The following is a 25,722-nucleotide window of genomic DNA, read 5'->3' on the forward strand; positions in this document are numbered from 1 at the left end:
TCTGGGTGGCAGGGTGAGTCTCTTCTCCCTGAGAGACAGACAGACAGTGTCTTATAACACAGTGACCTCTCTGGGTGGCAGGGTGAGTCTCTTCTCCCTGAGAGACAGACAGACAGTGTCTTATAACACAGTGACCTCTAACACAGTGACCTCTCTGGGTGGCAGGGTGAGTCTCTTCTCCCTGAGAGACAGACAGTGTCTTATAACACAGTGACCTCTCTCCCTGAGAGACAGGTGGTGGGTGAGTCTCTTCTCCCTGAGAGACAGACAGACAGTGTCTTATAACACAGTGACCTCTCTGGGTGGCAGGGTGAGTCTCTTCTCCCAGTGTCTGAGAGACAGACAGACAGTGTCTTATAACACAGTGACCTCTCTGGGTGGCAGGGTGAGTCTCTTCTCCCTGAGAGACAGACAGTGTCTTATAACACAGTGACCTCGCTGGGTGGCAGGGTGAGTCTCTTCTCCCTGAGAGACAGACAGTGTCTTATAACACAGTGACCTCGCTGGGTGGCAGGGTGAGTCTCTTCTCCCTTAGAGACAGAGAGACAGTGTCTTATAACACAGTGACCTCGCTGGGTGGCAGGGTGAGTCTCTTCTCCCTGACAGACAGCATGTTCTCCACGTGCATGGCAATGACCCGACACAGCTCCAATCCCTAAACATACACACACAACATGACATAGTTACAATGTGCGTGTGTGCGTGAGTGCGTATATGTGTGTGTGTGTGTGTGTTTGTGTGTGTGTACCTGTTTGAGCTGTATCTGCGTGACTCTGTGAGTGGTTAGATCTCCCAGAGTGAGGTCTACGTAGGGGTAGCTGGTCCCGGACGAGGGTCTCTGGGTGCGGGTAGACTGCACCTCCGCCAGGGGGACCACTGTCTGCAGCTCCTGCACCACAGGACCCAAACATACAATTGCTACTATTACCTGCACCAGGGGGACCACTGTCTGCAGACCCTGCACCCCAGGGACCAACCATACAATTACTACTGGGGCGGGACTTAGTGAGCAGCTATATCTGTTCTTAGTTCTACATTTTTTAATGGGGCATGCTTATTTTAGATGGAGAGGAAAGCACTTTTGAAGAGCAACCAGGATGAGGTCAATATCCTTCCAGGATAACCGGGGCCAGGTCGATTAGAAAGGCCTGCTCGCTGAAGTGATTCAGGGAGCGTTTGACAGTGATGAGGGGTGGTCGTTTGACAGCCCACCCATTACACACTCAGGCAATGAGGCGGTGATCACTGAGATCCTGATTGAAGACAGCAGAGGTGTATTTAGAGAGCAAGTTTGTCAGGATGATATCTAAGAGGGTGCCCATGGTTACTGATTTAGAGTTGTACCTGGTAGGTTCGTTGATAATTTGTGTCAGTTTAGGTCACCTACCTGACACAACGAACTCTGAACATAAATGGGGGGCAATCAATGTCCAGGGCACAGCTGGGGCTGAGGGGGTCTATTACAGGTGTCAACAGTGATTCATTTTTAAAATTAGAAGCTAGAACTGTCTGGGCATAGACCTGGAAAGTATGACAAAACTTTGTAGGCTATCTCTGCAGTAGATTGCAACTCCTCCTCCTTTGGCAGTTCTATCTTGACGGAAAATGTTGTAGTGATGGAAATCTCGGAATTCTTTGGTGGCCTTCCAAAGCCAGGATTCATCTATCTTAGATTGCAGGATGACCGGGATGTTCAGCATGTCCCAGTTTAGGTCACCTAACAGACACAACGAACTCTGAACATGAATGGCGGGCGATCATTTCAGGTGTCCAGGGCACAGCTGGGGGCTGAAGGGGGTCTATAATAAGTGGCAACGGTGAGAGGCTTGTTTTTGGAAAGGTGGATTTTTAAAAGTAGAAGTTTGAATTGTTTTGGGAACAGACCTGGATAGTAGGACAGAACTCTGCAGTATATTGCAACTCCACCCCCCTTGGCAGTTATATCTTGTCTGAAAACATAATTTTGGATGGACATTTCAGGATTTTTGGTTCCTAAGACAGGATTCAGACACGGCTAGGACATCAGGGTTAGCAGAATGTGCTAAAGCAGTGAGTAAAACAAACTTAGGGAGGAGGCTTCTAATGTTAACATGCATGAAACCAAGGCTTTTATGGTTACAGAAGTCAGCAAATGAGAGCACCTGGGGATTAGGAGTGAAGCTAGGCACTGCAGGGCCTGGATTAGCCTCTACATCACCAGAGGAACCGAGGAGGAGTAGGATGAGGGTATAGCTAAAGGATATAAGAACTGGTCATCTAGTGCGTTCAGAACAGAGAGTAAAAGGAGCAGATTTCTGGGCGTGGTAGAATAGATTCAAGGCATATTGTACAGACAAGGGTATGGTAGGATGTGAGTACAGTGGAGGTAAACCTATGCGTTGAGTGACGATGAGAGAAGTTTTGTCTCCAGAGGCATCATTTAAGCCAGGTGAGATCACCGCATGTGTGGGGGGTGGAACACAAGGGCAAAGTGGGTGGGACTTAATGAGCAGCGTGGGCAGGACTTAGTGAGCAGTGTGGGCGGGCCTTACGTGAGTGTCCTTGTTGAGAAAGTGCAGTCCATTTTGATTGACAGCCAGGATACAGGGAGCGTCGATGGAGCCACTGCTGCTAGACTGGACGTAGAAGAAGGAGGAGCCAAACATGGGGAACGCACTGACCAGACCTGGGGGAGGGGGGGCACAGTCAGACACACACACACACACACACACAGCATATCCTGGTGGGTCACAACAAACGATTTCTGTATGGATCTTGCTTTGTACATGGGGGCTTTGTCATGCTGAGACATGAAAGGGCATTCCCCAAACTGTTGCCACAAAATTGGAAGCACAGAATCGTCTAGAAGGTCATTGTACGCTGTAGCGTTAACATTTCCATTCACTGGCCCGAACCATGAAAAACAACCTCAGATCATTTTCCTCCTCCACCAAACTTAACAGTTGGCACTGTGCATTGGGGCAGGTAGCGTTCTCCTGGCATCCGCCAAACCCAGATTCGTCCATCGGACTGCCAGATGGTGAAGTGTTAATTACCACTCCATAGAACGCGTTTCCATTGCTCCACAACTCAATGGCGGTGAGCTGTACACCACTCCATAGAACGCGTTTCCATTGCTCCACAACCCAATGGGGGTGAGCTGTACACCACTCCATAGAACGCGTTTCCACTACTCCACAACCCAATGGCGGTGAGCTGTACACCACTCCATAGAACGTGTTTCCACTACTCCACAGCCCAATGGCGGTGAGCTGTACACCACTCCATAGAACGCGTTTCCATTACTCCACAGCCCAATGGCGGTGAGCTGTACACCACTCCATAGAACGCGTTTCCATTGCTCCACAACCCAATGGGGGTGAGCTGTACACCACTCCATAGAACGCGTTTCCACTACTCCACAACCCAATGGCGGTGAGCTGTACACCACTCCATAGAACGCGTTTCCATTACTCCACAGCCCAATGGGGGTGAGCTGTACACCACTCCATAGAACGCGTTTCCATTGCTCCACAGCCCAATGGGGGTGAGCTGTACACCACTCCATAGAACGCGTTTCCATTACTCCACAGCCCAATGGCGGTGAGCTGTACACCACTCCATAGAACGCGTTTCCATTGCTCCACAGCCCAATGGGGGTGAGCTGTACACCACTCCATAGAACGTGTTTCCATTACTCCACAGCCCAATGGGGGTGAGCTGTACACCACTCCATAGAACGCGTTTCCATTACTCCACAGCCCAATGGGGGTGAGCTGTACACCACTCCATAGAACGTGTTTCCATTACTCCACAGCCCAATGGGGGTGAGCTGTACACCACTCCATAGAACGCGTTTCCATTGCTCCACAGCCCAATGGCGGTGAGCTGTACACCACTCCATAGAACGCGTTTCCATTACTCCACAGCCCAATGGCGGTGAGCTGTACACCACTCCATAGAACGCGTTTCCATTACTCCACAGCCCAATGGGGGTGAGCTGTACACCACTCCATAGAACGCGTTTCCATTGCTCCACAACCCAATGGCGGTGAGCTGTACACCACTCCATAGAACGCGTTTCCATTGCTCCACAGCCCAATGGGGGTGAGCTGTACACCACTCCATAGAACGCGTTTCCATTGCTCCACAACCCAATGGGGGTGAGCTGTACACCACTCCATAGAACGCGTTTCCATTACTCCACAGCCCAATGGCGGTGAGCTGTACACCACTCCATAGAACGCGTTTCCATTGCTCCACAGCCCAATGGCGGTGAGCTGTACACCACTCCATAGAACGCGTTTCCATTACTCCACAGCCCAATGGCGGTGAGCTGTACACCACTCCATAGAACGCGTTTCCATTGCTCCACAGCCCAATGGGGTGAGCTGTACACCACTCCATAGAACGCGTTTCCATTACTCCACAGCCCAATGGGGGTGAGCTGTACACCACTCCATAGAACGCGTTTCCATTACTCCACAGCCCAATGGCGGTGAGCTGTACACCACTCCATAGAACGCGTTTCCATTACTCCACAGCCCAATGGGGGTGAGCTGTACACCACTCCATAGAACGCGTTTCCATTACTCCACAGCCCAATGGCGGTGAGCTGTACACCACTCCATAGAACGCGTTTCCATTGCTCCACAGCCCAATGGCGGTGAGCTGTACACCACTCCATAGAACGCGTTTCCATTACTCCACAGCCCAATGGCGGTGAGCTGTACACCACTCCATAGAACGCGTTTCCATTGCTCCACAGCCCAATGGCGGTGAGCTGTACACCACTCCATAGAACGCGTTTCCATTACTCCACAGCCCAATGGGGGTGAGCTGTACACCACTCCATAGAACGCGTTTCCATTGCTCCACAGCCCAATGGCGGTGAGCTGTACACCACTCCATAGAACGCGTTTCCATTGCTCCACAACCCAATGGCGGTGAGCTGTACACCACTCCATAGAACGCGTTTCCATTACTCCACAGCCCAATGGGGGTGAGCTGTACACCACTCCATAGAACGCGTTTCCACTACTCCACAGCCCAATGGCGGTGAGCTGTACACCACTCCATAGAACGCGTTTCCATTGCTCCACAACCCAATGGGGGTGAGCTGTACACCACTCCATAGAACGCGTTTCCATTGCTCCACAGCCCAATGGCGGTGAGCTGTACACCACTCCATAGAACGCGTTTCCATTGCTCCACAACCCAATGGGGGTGAGCTGTACACCACTCCATAGAACGCGTTTCCATTACTCCACAGCCCAATGGCGGTGAGCTGTACACCACTCCATAGAACGCGTTTCCACTACTCCACAGCCCAATGGCGGTGAGCTGTACACCACTCCATAGAACGCGTTTCCATTGCTCCACAGCCCAATGGCGGTGAGCTGTACACCACTCCATAGAACGCGTTTCCATTGCTCCACAGCCCAATGGCGGTGAGCTGTACACCACTCCATAGAACGCGTTTCCATTGCTCCACAGCCCAATGGCGGTGAGATGTACACCACTCCATAGAACGCGTTTCCATTGCTCCACAGCCCAATGGCGGTGAGCTGTACACCACTCCATAGAACGCGTTTCCATTGCTCCACAGCCCAATGGCGGTGAGATGTACACCACTCCATAGAACGCGTTTCCATTGCTCCACAGCCCAATGGCGGTGAGATGTACACCACTCCATAGAACGCGTTTCCATTGCTCCACAGCCCAATGGCGGTGAGATGTACACCACTCCATAGAACGCGTTTCCATTGCTCCACAACCCAATGGGGGTGAGCTGTACACCACTCCATAGAACGCGTTTCCATTACTCCACAGCCCAATGGGGGTGAGCTGTACACCACTCCATAGAACGCGTTTCCATTACTCCACAGCCCAATGGGGTGAGCTGTACACCACACCATAGAACGCGTTTCCATTGCTCCACAGCCCAATGGCGGTGAGCTGTACACCACTCCATAGAACGCGTTTCCATTACTCCACAGCCCAATGGGGGTGAGCTGTACACCACTCCATAGAACGCGTTTCCATTGCTCCACAGCCCAATGGCGGTGAGCTGTACACCACTCCATAGAACGCGTTTCCATTGCTCCACAGCCCAATGGGGGTGAGCTGTACACCACTCCATAGAACGCGTTTCCATTGCTCCACAGCCCAATGGGGGTGAGCTGTACACCACTCCATAGAACGCGTTTCCATTGCTCCACAGCCCAATGGGGGTGAGCTGTACACCACTCCATAGAACGCGTTTCCATTACTCCACAGCCCAATGGCGGTGAGCTGTACACCACTCCATAGAACGCGTTTCCATTGCTCCACAGCCCAATGGCGGTGAGCTGTACACCACTCCATAGAACGCGTTTCCATTGCTCCACAACCCAATGGCGGTGAGCTGTACACCACTCCATAGAACGCGTTTCCATTGCTCCACAACCCAATGGCGGTGAGCTGTACACCACTCCATAGAACGCGTTTCCATTACTCCACAGCCCAATGGCGGTGAGCTGTACACCACTCCATAGAACACTTATTGTGTTGACGTTGCTTCCAGAGAAAGTCTGGAACTCGGTAGTGATGTGTTGCAACCGAGGACAGATGATGTTTACACACTATATGCTTCAGCACACGGCGGTCCCGTTCTGTGAGCTTGTGTGGCCTACCACTCTGCGGTCCCGTCCCGTCTGTGAGCTTGTGTGGCCTACCACTCTGCGGTCCCGTCCTGTGAGCTTGTGTGGCCTACCACTCTGCGGTCCCGTCCTGTGAGCTTGTGTGGCCTACCACTCTGCGGTCCCGTCCTGTGAGCTTGTGTGGCCTACCACTTTGCGGTCCCGTCCTGTGAGCTTGTGTGGCCTACCACTCTGCGGTCCCGTCCTGTGAGCTTGTGTGGCCTACCACTCTGCGGTCCCGTTCTGTGAGCTTGTGTGGCATACCACTCTGCGGTCCCGTCCTGTGAGCTTGTGTGGCCTACCACTCTGCGGTCCCGTCCTGTGAGCTTGTGTGGCCTACCACTCTGCGGTCCCGTCCTGTGAGCTTGTGTGGCCTACCACTCTGCGGTCCCGTCCTGTGAGCTTGTGTGGCCTACCACTCTGCGGTCCCGTCCTGTGAGCTTGTGTGGCCTACCACTCTGCGGTCCCGTCCTGTGAGCTTGTGTGGCCTACCACTCTGCGGTCCCGTCCTGTGAGCTTGTGTGGCCTACCACTCTGCGGTCCCGTTCTGTGAGCTTGTGTGGCCTACCACTCTGCGGTCCCGTTCTGTGAGCTTGTGTGGCCTACCACTCTGCGGTCCCGTCCTGTGAGCTTGTGTGGCCTACCACTCTGCGGTCCCGTCCTGTCAGCTTGTGTGGCCTACCACTCTGCGGTCCCGTCCTGTGAGCTTGTGTGGCCTACCACTCTGCGGTCCCGTTCTGAGAGCTTGTGTGGTCTACCACTCTGCGGTCCCGTCCTGTGAGCTTGTGTGGCCTACCACTCTGCGGTCCCGTTCTGTGAGCTTGTGTGGCCTACCACTCTGCGGTCCCGTTCTGTGAGCTTGTGTGGCCTACCACTCTGCGGTCCCGTTCTGTGAGCTTGTGTGGCCTACCACTCTGCGGTCCCGTTCTGTGAGCTTGTGTGGCCTACCACTCTGCGGTCCCGTCCTGTGAGCTTGTGTGGCCTACCACTCTGCGGTCCCGTTCTGAGAGCTTGTGTGGCCTACCACTCTGCGGTCCCGTTCTGTGAGCTTGTGTGGCCTACCACTCTGCGGTCCCGTTCTGTGAGCTTGTGTGGCCTACCACTCTGCGGTCCCGTTCTGTGAGCTTGTGTGGCCTACCACTCTGCGGTCCCGTCCTGTGAGCTTGTGTGGCCTACCACTCTGCGGTCCCGTCCTGTGAGCTTGTGTGGCCTACCACTCTGCGGTCCCGTCCTGTGAGCTTGTGTGGCCTACCACTCTGCGGTCCCGTCCTGTGAGCTTGTGTGGCCTACCACTCTGCGGTCCCGTCCTGTGAGCTTGTGTGGCCTACCACTCTGCGGTCCCGTTCTGTGAGCTTGTGTGGCCTACCACTCTGCGGTCCCGTTCTGTGAGCTTGTGTGGCCTACCACTCTGCGGTCCCGTCCTGTGATCTTGTGTGGCCTACCACTCTGCGGTCCCGTCCTGTGAGCTTGTGTGGCCTACCACTCTGCGGTCCCGTCCTGTGAGCTTGTGTGGCCTACCACTCTGCGGTCCCGTTCTGTGAGCTTGTGTGGCCTACCACTCTGCGGTCCCGTCCTGTGAGCTTGTGTGGCCTACCACTCTGCGGTCCCGTCCTGTGAGCTTGTGTGGCCTACCACTCTGCGGTCCCGTTCTGTGAGCTTGTGTGGCCTACCACTCTGCGGTCCCGTCCTGTGAGCTTGTGTGGCCTACCACTCTGCGGTCCCGTCCTGTGAGCTTGTGTGGCCTACCACTCTGCGGTCCCGTACTGAGAGCTTGTGTGGTCTACCACTCTGCGGTCCCGTCCTGTGAGCTTGTGTGGCCTACCACTCTGCGGTCCCGTTCTGTGAGCTTGTGTGGCCTACCACTCTGCGGTCCCGTTCTGTGAGCTTGTGTGGCCTACCACTCTGCGGTCCCGTTCTGTGAGCTTGTGTGGCCTACCACTCTGCGGTCCCGTTCTGTGAGCTTGTGTGGCCTACCACTCTGCGGTCCCGTCCTGTGAGCTTGTGTGGCCTACCACTCTGCGGTCCCGTTCTGAGAGCTTGTGTGGCCTACCACTCTGCGGTCCCGTTCTGTGAGCTTGTGTGGCCTACCACTCTGCGGTCCCGTTCTGTGAGCTTGTGTGGCCTACCACTCTGCGGTCCCGTTCTGTGAGCTTGTGTGGCCTACCACTCTGCGGTCCCGTCCTGTGAGCTTGTGTGGCCTACCACTCTGCGGTCCCGTCCTGTGAGCTTGTGTGGCCTACCACTCTGCGGTCCCGTCCTGTGAGCTTGTGTGGCCTACCACTCTGCGGTCCCGTCCTGTGAGCTTGTGTGGCCTACCACTCTGCGGTCCCGTCCTGTGAGCTTGTGTGGCCTACCACTCTGCGGTCCCGTTCTGTGAGCTTGTGTGGCCTACCACTCTGCGGTCCCGTTCTGTGAGCTTGTGTGGCCTACCACTCTGCGGTCCCGTCCTGTGATCTTGTGTGGCCTACCACTCTGCGGTCCCGTCCTGTGAGCTTGTGTGGCCTACCACTCTGCGGTCCCGTCCTGTGAGCTTGTGTGGCCTACCACTCTGCGGTCCCGTTCTGTGAGCTTGTGTGGCCTACCACTCTGCGGTCCCGTCCTGTGAGCTTGTGTGGCCTACCACTCTGCGGTCCCGTCCTGTGAGCTTGTGTGGCCTACCACTCTGCGGTCCCGTTCTGTGAGCTTGTGTGGCCTACCACTCTGCGGTCCCGTCCTGTGAGCTTGTGTGGCCTACCACTCTGCGGTCCCGTCCTGTGAGCTTGTGTGGCCTACCACTCTGCGGTCCCGTCCTGTGAGCTTGTGTGGCCTACCACTCTGCGGTCCCGTCCTGTGAGCATGTGTGGCCTACCACTCTGCGGTCCCGTCCCTTGAGCTTGTGTGGCCTACCACTCTGCGGTCCCGTTCTGTGAGCTTGTGTGGCCTACCACTCTGCGGTCCCGTTCTGTGAGCTTGTGTGGCCTACCACTCTGCGGTCCAGTCCTGTGAGCTTGTGTGGCCTACCACTCTGCGGTCCCGTTCTGTGAGCTTGTGTGGCCTACCACTCTGCGGTCCCGTTCTGTGAGCTTGTGTGGCCTACCACTCTGCGGTCCCGTTCTGTGAGCTTGTGTGGCCTACCACTCTGCGGTCCCGTTTTGTGAGCTTGTGTGGCCTACCACTCTGCGGTCCCGTTCTGTGAGCTTGTGTGGCCTACCACTCTGCGGTCCCGTTCTGTGAGCTTGTAATTTGAAGGGGTGTCCACATACTTCTGTATAGGTATTGTGGGTCCTGTGTGGCTCAGTCGGTAGAGCATGGCGCTTGGAACGCCAAGCGTCGTGGGTTCGATTCCCGCTGGGACCACCCACATGTAAAAGTAGTGGCCCCAGCCGACTTGTAAGTCGCTTTGGACAAAAGCGTCTGCTAAATGGGATATATTTTTTTATATATATATATATATGTGTATTAGTGTGTGTTAGGTGTGTGTCTGTGTTGTACCCAGGAACTGAGCTTTGGCTGCTGTATACTGTACTGGTGTATATGTATTGTATGTGTATTAGTGTGTGTTAGGTGTGTGTCTGTATTGTACCCAGGAACTGAGCTTTGGCCGCTGTATACTGTACTGGTGTATATGTATTGTATGTGTGTTAGATGTGTGTTAGGTGTGTGTCTGTGTCGTACCCAGAAACTGGGTTTTGGCCTGGTGCGGGTTGAGGCTCTGGACCTGCTGCATGTGCTGAGTTACCATGGTGACCCATGCCTGGGGGGGCTGCTTCCCAAACAGAAGGGGGGGAATGTACTCCGACAACTCATGGCTGGCGAGAGAAAGGATAAAGGATAAAATATATCTATATATTTTTAATGTTTCTCAGTTCTAGGTTGTTTTTTTTTACATTCATTGACATGATGGAGAGATGACATAGAGATTACATAGGGATGACATAGAGATGACAGAGAGATGACATAGAGATGACATAGATATTAAATAGAAATGACATAGAGATGATGTAGGGATTATGTAAAGATTGCATAGAGATGACGTAGATATTACATAGAAATGACAGAGATGACGTAGGGATTATGTAAAGATTGCATAGAGATGACATAGAGATGATGGCAAGAGTACATAGAGATGACATAGAGATGACGGCGAGATTACATAGAGATGAAAGAGAGATTACATAGAGATGACGGAGACATTGCATAGAGATGACGTAGAGATTACATCGAGATTACATAGAGATGACGTAGAGATTACATAGAGATGATGGAGAGGTTACAAAGAGATTACATAGAGATGATGGAGAGATGCTGTAGAGATTACAGAGAGATTACATAGAGATGATGGAGAGATTACATAGAGATTACATAGAGATGACGTAGAGATTACATAGAGATGATGGCGAGGTTACAGAGAGATTACATAGAAATGATGGAGAGATGCTGTAGAGATTACAGAGAGATTACATAGAGATGATGGAGAGATTACATAGAGATTACATAGAGATGATGGAGAGATTACATGGAGATGATGGAGAGATTACGGAGAGATTACATGGAGATGATGGAGAGATTAAATAGAGATGATGGAGAGATTACATAGAGATGATGGAGAGATTATATATAGTTGATGGAGAGATTACATAGAGATGATGGAGAGATTACATAGAGATTACATAGAGATGATGGAGAGATGATGGTGAGATTACATAGAGATGATGGAGAGATTACATAGAGATGATGGAGAGATTACATAGAGATGATGAAGAGATTACATAGAGATGATGGAGAGATGATTGAGAGTTTACATAGAGATTACATAGAGATGATGGAGTGATTACGTAGAGATGATGGATAGATGACGGAGAGATTACATAGAGATGACCGAGAAATTAAATGGAGATTACATAGAGATGATGGAGAGATTACATAGAGATGATGGAGAGATGATTGAGAGATTACATAGAGATTACATAGAGATGATGGAGAGATTACGGAGAGATGATGGAGAGATTACATAGAGATTATGGAGAGATGATGGAGATATTACATAGAGATTATGGAGAAATGATGGAGATATTACATAGAGATGATGGAGAGATTACATAGAGATGATGGAGAAATTACATAGAGATGATGGAGAGATTACATAGAGATGATGGAGAGATTACATAGAGATGATGGAGAGATTACATAGAGATGATGGAGAAATGATGGAGATATTACATAGAGATGATGGAGAGATTACATAGAGATTATGGAGAAATGATGGAGATATTACATAGAGATGATGGAGAGATTACATAGAGATGATGGAGAAATGACATAGAGATGATGGAGAAATGATGGAGATATTACATAGAGATGAAGGAGAGATTACATAGAGATGATGGAGAGATTACATAGAGATGATGGAGAGATTACATAGAGATGATGGAGAGATTACATAGAGATGATGGAGAGATTACATAGAGATGATGGAGAGATTACATAGAGATGATGGAGAGATTACATAGAGATGATGGAGAGATTACATAGAGATGATGGAGAGATTACATAGAGATGATGGAGAGATTACATAGAGATGATGGAGAGATTACATAGAGATGATGGAGAGATTACATAGAGATGATGGAGAGATTACATAGAGATTACATAGAGATGATGGAGAGATTACATAGAGATGATGGAGAGATGATGGCGAGATTACATAGAGATGATGGAGAGATGATGGAGAGACTACATAGAGATGATGGAGAGATTACATAGAGATGATGGAGAGATTACATAGAGATGATGGAGAGATTACATAGAGATGATGGAGAGATTACATAGAGATGATGGAGAGATTACATAGAGATGATGGAGAGATTACATAGAGATGATGGAGAGATTACATAGAGATGATGGAGAGATTACATAGAGATGATGGAGAGATTACATAGAGATGATGGAGAGATTACATAGAGATGATGGAGAGATTACATAGAGATGATGGAGAGATTACATAGAGATGATGGAGAGATTACATAGAGATGATGGAGAGATTACATAGAGATTACATAGAGATGATGGAGAGATTACATAGAGATGATGGAGAGATGATGGCGAGATTACATAGAGATGATGGAGAGATGATGGAGAGACTACATAGAGATTACATAGAGATGATGGAGAGATTACATGGAGATGATGGAGAGATGATGTTGAGATTACATAGAGATGATTGAGAGATTACATAGAGATGGAGAGATTACATAGAGATGATGGAGAGATTACAAAGAGATTACATAGAGATAATGGATAGATGACAGAGAGATTACATAGAGATGACCGAGAGACTACATGGAGATTACATAGAGATGATGGAGAGATTACATAGAGATGATGGAGAGATTACATAGAGATTAAATAGAGATGATGGAGAGATTACATAGAGATGATGGAGAGATTACATAGAGATGATGGAGAGATTACATAGAGATTACATAGAGATGATGGAGAGATTACATAGAGATTACATAGAGATGATGGAGAGATTAAATAGAGATGATGGAGAGATTACATAGAGATGATGGAGAGATTACATAGAGATGATGGAGAGATTACATGGAGATTAAATAGAGATGATGGAGAGATTAAATAGAGATGATGGAGAGATTACATAGAGATGATGGAGAGATTAAATAGAGGTGATGTGGAGATTACATAGAGATGATGGAGAGAAAGTGTATTCACCTATGGGAGAGGTGTTGCTGTGTACAGTACAGTACTATCTACAGTGCATTCGGAAAGTATTCTGACCCATTCCCTTTTTCCACATTTTGTTACGTTACAGCCTTATTCTAAAATGGATTATATTACATTTAGTCCTCATCAATCTATACAATACCACACAATGACGTCACAATACCCCATAATGACATCACAATACTCCATAATGACATCACAATACCCCATAATGACATCACAATACCCCGTAATGACAAAAAGCAAAAACACATTGTTATTAAGGACTCTCAGACCATGAGAAACAAGATTCTCTGGTCTGGTGAAACCATGATTGAACTATTTGGCCTGAGTGCCAAGTGTCACGTCTGGAGGAAACCTGGCACCATCCCTACGGTGAAACATGATGTTGGAAGCATTATGCTGTGGCGATGTTTTTCAGCGGCACGGACTAAGAGACTAGTCAGGATCGAGGTAAAGATGAACGGAGCAAAGTACAGAGAGATCCTTGATAAAAACCTGACCCAGAGTGCTCAGGATCTCAGACTGGGGCGAAGGTTTACCTTCCAACAGGACAACGACTCTAAGCACAAAGCCAAGACAACGCAGGAGTGGCTTCGGGACAAGTCTCTGAATGTCCTTGAGTGGCCCAGCCAGAGCCCGGACATGAACCCAATCGAACAGCTCTGGAGAGACCTGAAAATAGCTGTGCAGCAACGCTCCCCTTCAAACCTGACAGAGCTTGAGAGGATCTGCAGAGAAGAATGGGAGAAACTCCCCAAATACAGGTGTGCCAAGCTTGTAGCGCCATACCCAAGAAGACTCAAGGCTGTAATCGCTGCCAAAGGTGCTTCAACAAAGTACTGAGTGGTCTGAACTTTTACAGTACCAGTCAAAATGAATACTGATGTAAATGTCAAATTTCAGTTTTAAAATATTTCTAAAAAACGTTTTTTCTTTGTCATTATGGTGTAAATGTAATATTTCAGTTGTTCATTTTTAATACATTTGCAAAAATGTCATTATGGGGCATTGATGAGGGGACAAACATCAGTGCACTGCACACGTAACAAAATGTGGAAAAGTCAAGTAGTCTGAAGACTGTCCCATAATGCAATGCACACGTAACAAAATGTGGAAAAGTCAAGTAGTCTGAAGACTGTCCCATAATGCAATGCACACGTGACAAAATGTGGAAAAGTCAAGTAGTCTGAAGACTGTCCCATAATGTACTGTACACGGCAGCCACCTCCCCATAATGCACTGCACACGGCAACCACCTCCCCCATAATGCACTGCACACGGCAACCACCTCCCCCATAATGCACTGTACACGGCAACCACCTCCCCCATAATGCACTGTACACGGCAGCCTCCTCCCCATAATGCACTGCACACGGCAACCACCTCCCCCATAATGCACTGTACACGGCAACCACCTCACCCATAATGCACTGTACACAGCAACCACCTCCCCCATAATGCACTGTTCACAGCAACCACCTCACCCATAATGCACTGTATACAGCAACCACCTCCCCCATAATGCACTGTTCACAGCAACCACCTCACCCATAATGCACTGTATACAGCAACCACCTCACCCATAATGCACTGTACACAGCAACCACCTCCCCCATAATGCACTGTTCACAGCAACCACCTCACCCATAATGCACTGTATACAGCAACCACCTCCCCCATAATGTATACAGCAACCACCTCTCCCATAATGCACTGTACACAGCAACCACCTCTTCCATAATGCACTGTATACAGCAACCACCTCCCCCATAATGTATACAGCAACCACCTCCCCCATAATGTATACAGCAACCACCTCCCCCACAATGCACTGTACATAGCAACCACCTCCCCCATAATGCACTGTATACAGCAACCACCTACCCCATAATGCACTGTACACAGCAACCACCTCCCCCATATTGCTCTGTACACAGCAGCCAGCTCCCCCATAATGCACTGTACACAGCAAACACCTCCCCCATAATGCACTGTACACAGCAGCCAGCTCCCCCATAATGCACTGTACACAGCAAATACCTCCCCCATAATGCACTATACACAGCAACCACCTCCCCCATAATGCACTGTACACGGCAACCACCTCCCCCATAATGTACTGTACATAGCAGCCACCTCTCCCATAATGCACTGCACACGGCAACCACCTCCCCCATAATGTATACAGCAACCACCTCCCCCATAATGTACTGTACATAGCAGCCACCTCTCCCATAATGCACTGTACACAGCAACCACCTCCCCCATAATGCACTGTACACAGCAACCACCTCCCCCATAATGCACTGTACACAGCAACCACCTCCCCCATAATGCACTGTACACAGCAACCACCTCCCCCATAATGCACTGTATACAGCAACCACCTCCCCCATAATGTATACAGCAACCACCTCCCCCATAATGTATACAGCAACCACCTCCCCCATAATGTACACAGCAACCACCTCCCCCATAATGTATACAGCAACCACCTCTCCCATAATGCACTGTATACAGCAACCACCTCCCCCATAATTTATACAGCAACCACCTCCCCCATAATGTATACAGCAACCACCTCCCCCATAATGTATACAGCAACCATCTCCCCCATAATGTATACAGCAACCACCTCCCCCGTAATGTACACAGCAACCACCTCCCCCATAATGCACTGTACACAGCAACCACCTCCCCCATAATGCACTGTATACAGCAACCACCTCCCCCATAATGTATACAGCAACCACCTCCCCCATAATGTACACAGCAACCACCTCCCCCATAATGTATACAGCAACCACCTCCCCATAATGTATACAGCAACCACCTCCCCCCATAATGCACTGTATACAGCAACCACCTCCCCCATAATGTATACAGCAACCACCTCCCCCATAATGCACTGTACACAGCAACCACCTCCCCATAATGTACACAGCAACCACCTCCCCCATAATGCACTGTACACAGCAACCACCTCCCCCATAATGTATACAGCAACCACCTCCCCCATAATGCACTGTACATAGCAGCCACTTCTCCCATAATGCACTGTACACAGCAACCACCTCCCCCATAATAAACTGTACACAGCAACCAGCTCCCCCATAATGTACACAGCAGCCACCTCCTCCATAATGCACTGTACACAGCAACCACCTCCCCCATAATGCACTGTACACAGCAACCACCTCCCCCATAATGCACTGTATACAGCAACCACCTCCCCCATAATGTATACAGCAACCACCTCCCCCATAATGTACACAGCAACCACCTCCCCCATAATGTACACAGCAACCACCTCCCCCATAATGTATACAGCAACCACCTCCCCCATAATGCACTGTATACAGCAACCACCTCCCCCATAATGTATACAGCAACCACCTCCCCCATAATGTATACAGCAACCACCTCCCCATAATGCACTGTATACAGCAACCACCTCCCCCATAATGTATACAGCAACCACCTCCCCCATAATGTACACAGCAACCACCTCCCCCATAATGCACTGTACACAGCAACCACCTCCCCCATAATGCACTGTATACAGCAACCACCTCCCCATAATGTATACAGCAACCACCTCCCCCATAATGTACACAGCAACCACCTCCCCCATAATGTACACAGCAACCACCTCCCCCATAATGTATACAGCAACCACCTCCCCCATAATGTATACAGCAACCACCTCCCCCATAATGCACTGTATACAGCAACCACCTCTCCCATAATGTATACAGCAACCACCTCCCCCATAATGTATACAGCAACCACCTCCCCCATAATGCACTGTATACAGCAACCATCTCCCCCATAATGTATACAGCAACCACCTCCCCGTAATGTACACAGCAACCACCTCCCCCATAATGCACTGTACACAGCAACCACCTCCCCCATAATGCACTGTATACAGCAACCACCTCCCCCATAATGTATACAGCAACCACCTCCCCCATAATGTACACAGCAACCACCTCCCCCATAATGTACACAGCAACCACCTCCCCCATAATGTATACAGCAACCACCTCCCGTAATGCACTGTACACAGCAACCACCTCCCCATAATGTATACAGCAACCACCTCCCCCATAATGCATTGTACACAGCAGCCACCTCCCCCATAATGCAGTGTACACAGCAACCACCTCCCCCATAATGCACTGTACACAGCAGCCACCTCCCCCATAATGCAGTGTAATGTGTGTTCTTACATGCTGGGTATGAACGTCATGTCCTTGGCTCTGTGTTGTAGAGCTGATAGTTTAGAGATCTGGAGGAACAGCTGTTCAGAGACTTTTCCTCTGGGCAGGATGTTCATCAAGCCCTTACGGTAGTCTGGAAGCACCTGTTATAAAGCATCGTAAATACAGAGCAGACTGTTATACCTGGTTATAATGCTTCATAGTGTTGTTATACCTAGTTATAATGCATGGTAAGGCAGCGCTGGTTATTATACCTGGTTATAATTCATCATAGTGTTGTTATACCTCGTTATAATGCTTCACAGTGTTTTTATACCTGGTTATAATGCATCATATCATTGTTATAACTGATTATATTTCACAATGTTGTTATACCTGATTATAATGCATCATTGTGTTGTTATACCTGGTTATAATGCATCATAGTGTTGTTATACCTGGTTATAATGCATCATAGTGTTGTTATACCTGATTATATTTCACAATGTTGTTATACCTGATTATAATGCATCATTGTGTTGTTATACCTGGTTATAATGCATCATATCATTGTTATACCTGGTTATAATGCATCATAGTGTTGTTATACCTTGTTATAATGCATCATAGTGTTGTTATACTTGATTATAATGCATCATTGTGTTTTTATACCAGGTTATAATGCATCATAGTGTTGTTATACCTGATTAAAATGCATCACCGTGTTGTTATACCTGGTTATAATGCATCCTATCATTGTTATAGCTGGTTATAATGCATCATAGTGTTGTTATACCTGATTATAATGCATCATATCATTGTTATTCCTGGTTATAATGCATCATAGTGTTGTTATACCTTGTTACAATGCGTCATTGTGTTGTTATACCTGATTATATTTCACAGTGTAGTTATACCTGATTATAATGCATCATTGTGTTTTTATACCTGATTATAATGGATCATCTTCTTGTTATACCTGATTATATTTCATAGTGTTGTTATACCTGATTATATTTCACAGTGTTGTTATACCTGCTTATAATGCATCATATCATTGTTATACCTGGTAATAATGCATCATCGTGTTGTTATACCTGGCAATAATGCATCATAGTGTTGTTAAACCTGGTTATAATGCATCATCTTCTTGTTATACCTGATTATAATGCATCATCATGTTGTTATACCTGGTTATAATGCATCATAGTGTTTTTATACCTGATTATATTTCACAGTGTTGTTATACCTGGTTATAATGCATCATAGTGTTGTTATACCTTGTTATAATGCATCATAGTGTTGTTATACCTGGTTATAATGCATCATAGTGTTGTTATACCTTGTTATAATGCATCACAGTGTTGTTATACCTGGTAATAATTCATCATAGTGTTGTTATACCTGATTATAATGCATCATAGTGTTGTTATACCTTGTTATATTGCATCAAAGTGTTGTTATACCTGGTTATAATGCATCACAGTGTTGTTATACCTGGTTATAATGCATCATAGTGTTGTTATACCTGGTTATAATGCATCATAGTGTTATTATACCTGGTTATAATGTATGGTGACACAGAGCTGGTTATTATACCTGGTTATAATGCATGGTGACACAGAGCTGGTTATTATACCTGGTTATAATGCATGGTGACACAGAGCTGGTTATTATACCTGGTTATAATGCATGGTGACACAGAGCTGGTTATTATACCTGGTTATAATGCATGGTGACACAGAGCTGGTTATTATACCTGGTTATAATGCATGGTGACACAGAGCTGGTTATTATACCTGGTTATAATGCATCATAAGGCAGAGCTGGTTATTATACCTGGTTATAATGCATGGTAATGCAGAGCTGGTTATTATACCTGGTTATAATGCATAGTGACACAGAGCTGGTTATTATACCTGGTTATAATGCATCATAAGGCAGAGCTGGTTATTATACCTGGTTATAATGCATGGTGACACAGAGCTGGTTATTATACCTGGTTATAATGCATGGTGACACAGAGCTGGTTATTATACCTGGTTATAATGCATGGTGACACAGAGCTGGTTATTATACCTGGTTATAATGCATGGTGACACAGAGCTGGTTATTATACCTGGTTATAATGCATGGTGACACAGAGCTGGTTATTATACCTGGTTATAATGCATGGTGACACAGAGCTGGTTATTATACCTGGTTATAATGCATCATAAGGCAGAGCTGGTTATTATACCTGGTTATAATGCATGGTGACACAGAGCTGGTTATTATACCTGGTTATAATGCATGGTGACACAGAGCTGGTTATTATACCTGGTTATAATGCATCATAAGGCAGAGCTGGTTATTATACCTGGTTATAATGCATGGTGACACAGAGCTCGTTGTCAAATTTGAGCGTCTGTGTCCAGATGACCCTCCTGAACCACAGGCTGTAGTTACTGTCCACTGGCTCCGCCTCCGTAGCAATGTCCAGGATGTACTCCCTCTTATTGAGGGGACGGACATTCTCACCTGCAGACGGACAGACAGACAAACTGTAATATTAAAGTATGGACAGTCTGACCAGGCAGGCAGGCAGGCAGGCAGGCAGGCAGGCAATGTGGTGTGTATGTGTCTGTGTGTGTGTGTACCTCTTTTCGTGACCAGGAAGACAGCGTACTCGTCAACGGCCTCCAGTCTGTGTAGACCCATCTCGTAACACAGCTCCTCTATCACGTCCAGCGCCACCTGCAGCACAGGAGGACAAATGATCAGCACCCACTGTAATACAGAGAGAGATAGATACACACAACAGAACATGATCAGAACCCACTGTAATACAGAGAGAGTTACACACAACAGAACATGATCAGCACCCACTGTAATACAGAGAGAGTTACACACAACATGATCAGCACCCACTGTAATACAGAGAGAGTTACACACAACAGAACATGATCAGCACCCACTGTAATACAGAGAGAGTTACACACAATAGAACATGATCAGAACCCACTGTAATACAGAGAGAGTTACACACAACAGAACATGATCAGAACCCACTGTAATACAGAGAGAGTTACACACAACAGAACATGATCAGAAACCACTGTAATACAGAGAGAGTTACACACAACAGAACATGATCAGCACCCACTGTAATACACAGAGAGTTACACACAACAGAACATGATCAGAACCCACTGTAATACAGAGAGAGTTACACACAACAGAACATGATCAGCACCCACTGTAATACACAGAGAGAGAGATACACACAACAGAACATGATCAGCACCCACTGTAATACAGAGAGAGTTACACACAACAGAACATGGTCAGAACCCACTGTAATACACAGAGAGAGAGATACACACAACAGAACATGATCAGCACCCACTGTAATACAGAGAGAGTTACACACAATAGAACATGATCAGCACCCACTGTAATACAGAGAGAGTTACACACAACAGAACATGGTCAGAACCCACTGTAATACAGAGAGAGTTACACAAAACAGAACATGATCTGAACCCACTGTAATACACAGAGAGAGAGATACACACAACAGAACATGATCAGCACCCACTGTAATACAGAGAGAGTTACACACAATAGAACATGATCAGCACCCACTGTAATACAGAGAGAGTTACACACAGCAGAACATGGTCAGAACCCACTGTAATACAGAGAGAGTTACACACAACAGAACATGATCAGAACCCACTGTAATACACAGAGAGAGAGATACACAACAGAACATGATCAGCACCCACTGTAATACAGAGAGAGTTACACACAATAGAACATGATCAGCACCCACTGTAATACACAGAGAGAGAGATACACAACAGAACATGATCAGCACCCACTGTAATACACAGAGAGAGAGATACACAACAGAACATGATCAGATACCACTGTAATACAGAGAGAGTTACACACAACAGAACATGATCAGAAACCACTGTAATACAGAGAGAGATAGATACACACAACAGAACATGATCAGAACCCACTGTAATACAGAGAGAGAGAGATACACACAACAGAACATGATCAGCACCCACTGTAATACAGAGAGAGTTACACACAACAGAACATGATCAGAACAGAATGTAATACACAGAGAGAGATATACAGAACAGAAAATTATTACAGAAACCATCCTAAGAACATTGACACTCACAGAGACAGAAGAGAACATACACAGTCTAGTAGACTGACAGAGACAGAAGGGAACAACACAGTCTAGTAGACTGACAGAGACAGAAGGGAACAACACAGTCTAGGAGACTCAGAGACAGAAGGGAACAACACAGTCTAGTAGACTCAGAGACAGAAGGGAACAACACAGTCTAGTAGACTGACAGAGACAGAAGGGAACAACACAGTCTAGTAGACTGACAGAGACAGAAGGGAACAACACAGTCTAGTAGACTGACAGAGACAGAAGGGAACAACACAGTCTAGGAGACTGACAGAGACAGAAGGGAACAACACAGTCTAGTAGACTGACAGAGACAGAAGGGAACAACACAGTCTAGGAGACTCAGAGACAGAAGGGAACAACACAGTCTAGTAGACTGACAGAGACAGAAGGGAACAGACACAGTCTAGTAGACTGAGACAGAAGTGAACAACACAGTCTAGGAGACTGACAGAGACAGAAGGGAACAACACAGTCTAGTAGACTGACAGAGACAGAAGGGAACAACACAGTCTAGTAGACTGACAGAGACAGAAGGGAACAACACAGTCTAGGAGACTGACAGAGACAGAAGGGAACAACACAGTCTATTAGACTGACAGAGACAGAAGGGAACAACACAGTCTAGGAGACTCAGAGACAGAAGGGAACAACACAGTCTAGTAGACTGACAGAGACAGAAGGGAACAGACACAGTCTAGTAGACTGAGACAGAAGTGAACAACACAGTCTAGGAGACTGACAGAGACAGAAGGGAACAACACAGTCTAGTAGACTGACAGAGACAGAAGGGAACAACACAGTCTAGTAGACTCAGAGACAAGGGAACAACACAGTCTAGTAGACTGACAGAGACAGAAGGGAACAACACAGTCTAGGAGACTGACAGAGACAGAAAGGTAACAACACAGTCTAGGAGACTCAGAGACAGAAGGGAACAACACAGTCTAGTAGACTGACAGAGACAGAAGGGAACAACACAGTCTAGTAGACTGACAGAGACAGAAGGGAACAGACACAGTCTAGTAGACTGACAGAGACAGAAGGGAACAGACACAGTCTAGGAGACTGACAGAGACAGAAGGGACCAACACAGTCTAGTAGACTGACAGAGACAGATGGGAACAACACAGTCTAGGAGACTGACAGAGACAGAAGGGAACAACACAGTCTATTAGACTGACAGAGACAGAAGGGAACAACACAGTCTAGGAGACTCAGAGACAGAAGGGAATAACACAGTCTAGTAGACTGACAGAGACAGAAGGGAACAGACACAGTCTAGTAGACTGAGACAGAAGTGAACAACACAGTCTAGGAGACTGACAGAGACAGAAGGGAACAACACAGTCTAGTAGACTGACAGAGACAGAAGGGAACAACACAGTCTAGTAGACTCAGAGACAAGGGAACAACACAGTCTAGTAGACTGACAGAGACAGAAGGGAACAACACAGTCTAGGAGACTGACAGAGACAGAAGGGTAACAACACAGTCTAGGAGACTCAGAGACAGAAGGGAACAACACAGTCTAGTAGACTGACAGAGACAGAAGGGAACAACACAGTCTAGTAGACTGACAGAGACAGAGGGGAACAGACACAGTCTAGTAGACTGACAGAGACAGAAGGGAACAGACACAGTCTAGGAGACTGACAGAGACAGAAGGGACCAACACAGTCTAGGAGACTGACAGAGACAGAAGGGAACAACACAGTCTAGTAGACTCAGAGACAGAAGGGAACAACACAGTCTAGGAGACTGACAGAGACAGAAGGGAACAGACACAGTCTAGTAGACTGAGACAGAAGTGAACAACACAGTCTAGGAGACTGACAGAGACAGAAGGGAACAACACAGTCTAGGAGACTGACAGAGACAGAAGGGAACAACACAGTCTAGTAGACTGACAGAGACAGAAGGGAACAACACAGTCTAGTAGACTCAGAGACAAGGGAACAACACAGTCTAGTAGACTGACAGAGACAGAAGGGAACAACACAGTCTAGGAGACTGACTGAGACAGAAGGGTAACAACACAGTCTAGGAGACTCAGAGACAGAAGGGAACAACACAGTCTAGTAGACTGACAGAGACAGAAGGGAACAACACAGTCTAGGAGACTGACAGAGACAGAAGGGAACAACACAGTCTAGTCGACTGACAGAGACAGAAGGGAAAAACACAGTCTAGTAGACTCAGAGACAAGGGAACAACACAGTCTAGTAGACTGACAGAGACAGAAGGGAACAGACACAGTCTAGCAGACTGACAGAGACAGAAGGGAACAACACAGTCTAGTAGACTGACAGAGACAGAAGGGAACAACACAGTCTAGTAGACTCAGAGACAGAAGGGAACAACACAGTCTAGGAGACTGACAGAGACAGAAGGGAACAACACAGTCTAGTAGACTGACAGAGACAGAAGGGAACAACACAGTCTAGTAGACTCAGAGACAGAAGGGAACAACACAGTCTAGGAGACTGACAGAGACAGAACGGAACAACACAGTCTAGGAGACTGACAGAGACAGAAGGGAACAACACAGTCTAGTAGACTGACAGAGACAGAAGGGAACAGAAACAGTCTAGTAGACTGACAGAGACAGAAGGGAACAACACAGTCTAGTAGACTCAGAGACAGAAGGGAACAGACACAGTCTAGTAGACTGAGACAGAAGGGAACAACACAGTCTAGGAGACTGACAGAGACAGAAGGGAAGAACACAGTCTAGTAGACTGACAGAGACAGAAGGGAACAACACAGTCTAGTAGACTCAGAGACAAGGGAACAACACAGTCTAGTAGACTGACAGAGACAGAAGGGAACAGACACAGTCTAGCAGACTGACAGAGACAGAAGGGAACAACACAGTCTAGTAGACTGACAGAGACAGAAGGGAACAACACAGTCTAGTAGACTCAGAGACAGAAGGGAACAACACAGTCTAGGAGACTGACAGAGACAGAAGGGAACAACACAGTCTAGTAGACTGACAGAGACAGAAGGGAACAACACAGTCTAGTAGACTCAGAGACAGAAGGGAACAACACAGTCTAGGAGACTGACAGAGACAGAAGGGAACAACACAGTCTAGTAGACTGACAGAGACAGAAGGGAACAGACACAGTCTAGGAGACTCAGAGACAGAAGGGAACAACACAGTCTAGGAGACTGACAGAGACAGAAGGGAACAGACACAGTCTAGGAGACTGACAGAGACAGAAGGGAACAACACCGTCTGGGAGACTCACAGAGACAGAAGGGAACAACACAGTCTAGGAGACTGACAGAGACAGAAGGGAACAACACAGTCTAGTAGACTGACAGAGACAGAAGGGAACAGACACAGTCTAGTAGACTCAGAGACAGAAGGGAACAACACAGTCTAGTAGACTCAGAGACAGAAGGGAACAACACAGTCTAGTAGACTGACAGATACAGAAGGGAACAACACAGTCTAGGAGACTGACAGAGACAGAAGGGAACAGACACAGTCTAGTAGACTGACAGATACAGAAGGGAACAACACAGTCTAGGAGACTGACAGAGACAGAAGGGAACAACACAGTCTAGGAGACTGACAGAGACAGAAGGGAACAACACAGTCTAGTAGACTGAGACAGAAGGGAACAACACAGTCTAGGAGACTGACAGAGACAGAAGGGAACAACACAGTCTAGGAGACTGACAGAGACAGAAGGGAACAGACACAGTCTAGGAGACTGACAGAGACAGAAGGGAACAACACAGTCTAGGAGACTGACAGAGACAGAAGGGAACAACACAGTCTAGTAGACTGACAGAGACAGAAGGGAACAGACACAGTCTAGGAGACTGACAGAGACAGAAGGGAACAGACACAGTCTAGGAGACTGACAGAGACAGAAGGGAACAACACAGTCTAGTAGACTGACAGAGACAG

At 47.7% G+C, this 25,722-nt stretch overlaps 1 protein-coding gene and 1 non-coding gene across 2 annotated transcripts in view; one reads left to right on the top strand and one right to left on the bottom strand.

Annotated features, from left to right (window-relative positions):
* Nucleotides 1–553: 553 nt before the first annotated feature.
* Nucleotides 554–25,722, bottom strand: part of LOC135537289 (unconventional myosin-XV-like) — a 151,510-nt gene continuing 126,341 nt past the window's right edge. The window contains 7 exon segments of the mRNA XM_064963481.1: nucleotides 554–655; nucleotides 749–889; nucleotides 2,532–2,665; nucleotides 10,314–10,447; nucleotides 17,621–17,754; nucleotides 19,950–20,110; nucleotides 20,230–20,326. Of these exon segments, the coding sequence (XP_064819553.1) occupies nucleotides 554–655; nucleotides 749–889; nucleotides 2,532–2,665; nucleotides 10,314–10,447; nucleotides 17,621–17,754; nucleotides 19,950–20,110; nucleotides 20,230–20,326 (903 nt within the window).
* trnap-ugg (transfer RNA proline (anticodon UGG)) lies at nucleotides 9,920–9,995 on the top strand. The gene has a single exon. It is a non-coding gene; the product is annotated as a tRNA-Pro (tRNA).

Source organism: Oncorhynchus masou, unplaced genomic scaffold (assembly GCF_036934945.1).
Source record: "Oncorhynchus masou masou isolate Uvic2021 unplaced genomic scaffold, UVic_Omas_1.1 unplaced_scaffold_744, whole genome shotgun sequence".
In the NCBI taxonomy this organism is placed as follows: domain Eukaryota; kingdom Metazoa; phylum Chordata; class Actinopteri; order Salmoniformes; family Salmonidae; genus Oncorhynchus; species Oncorhynchus masou.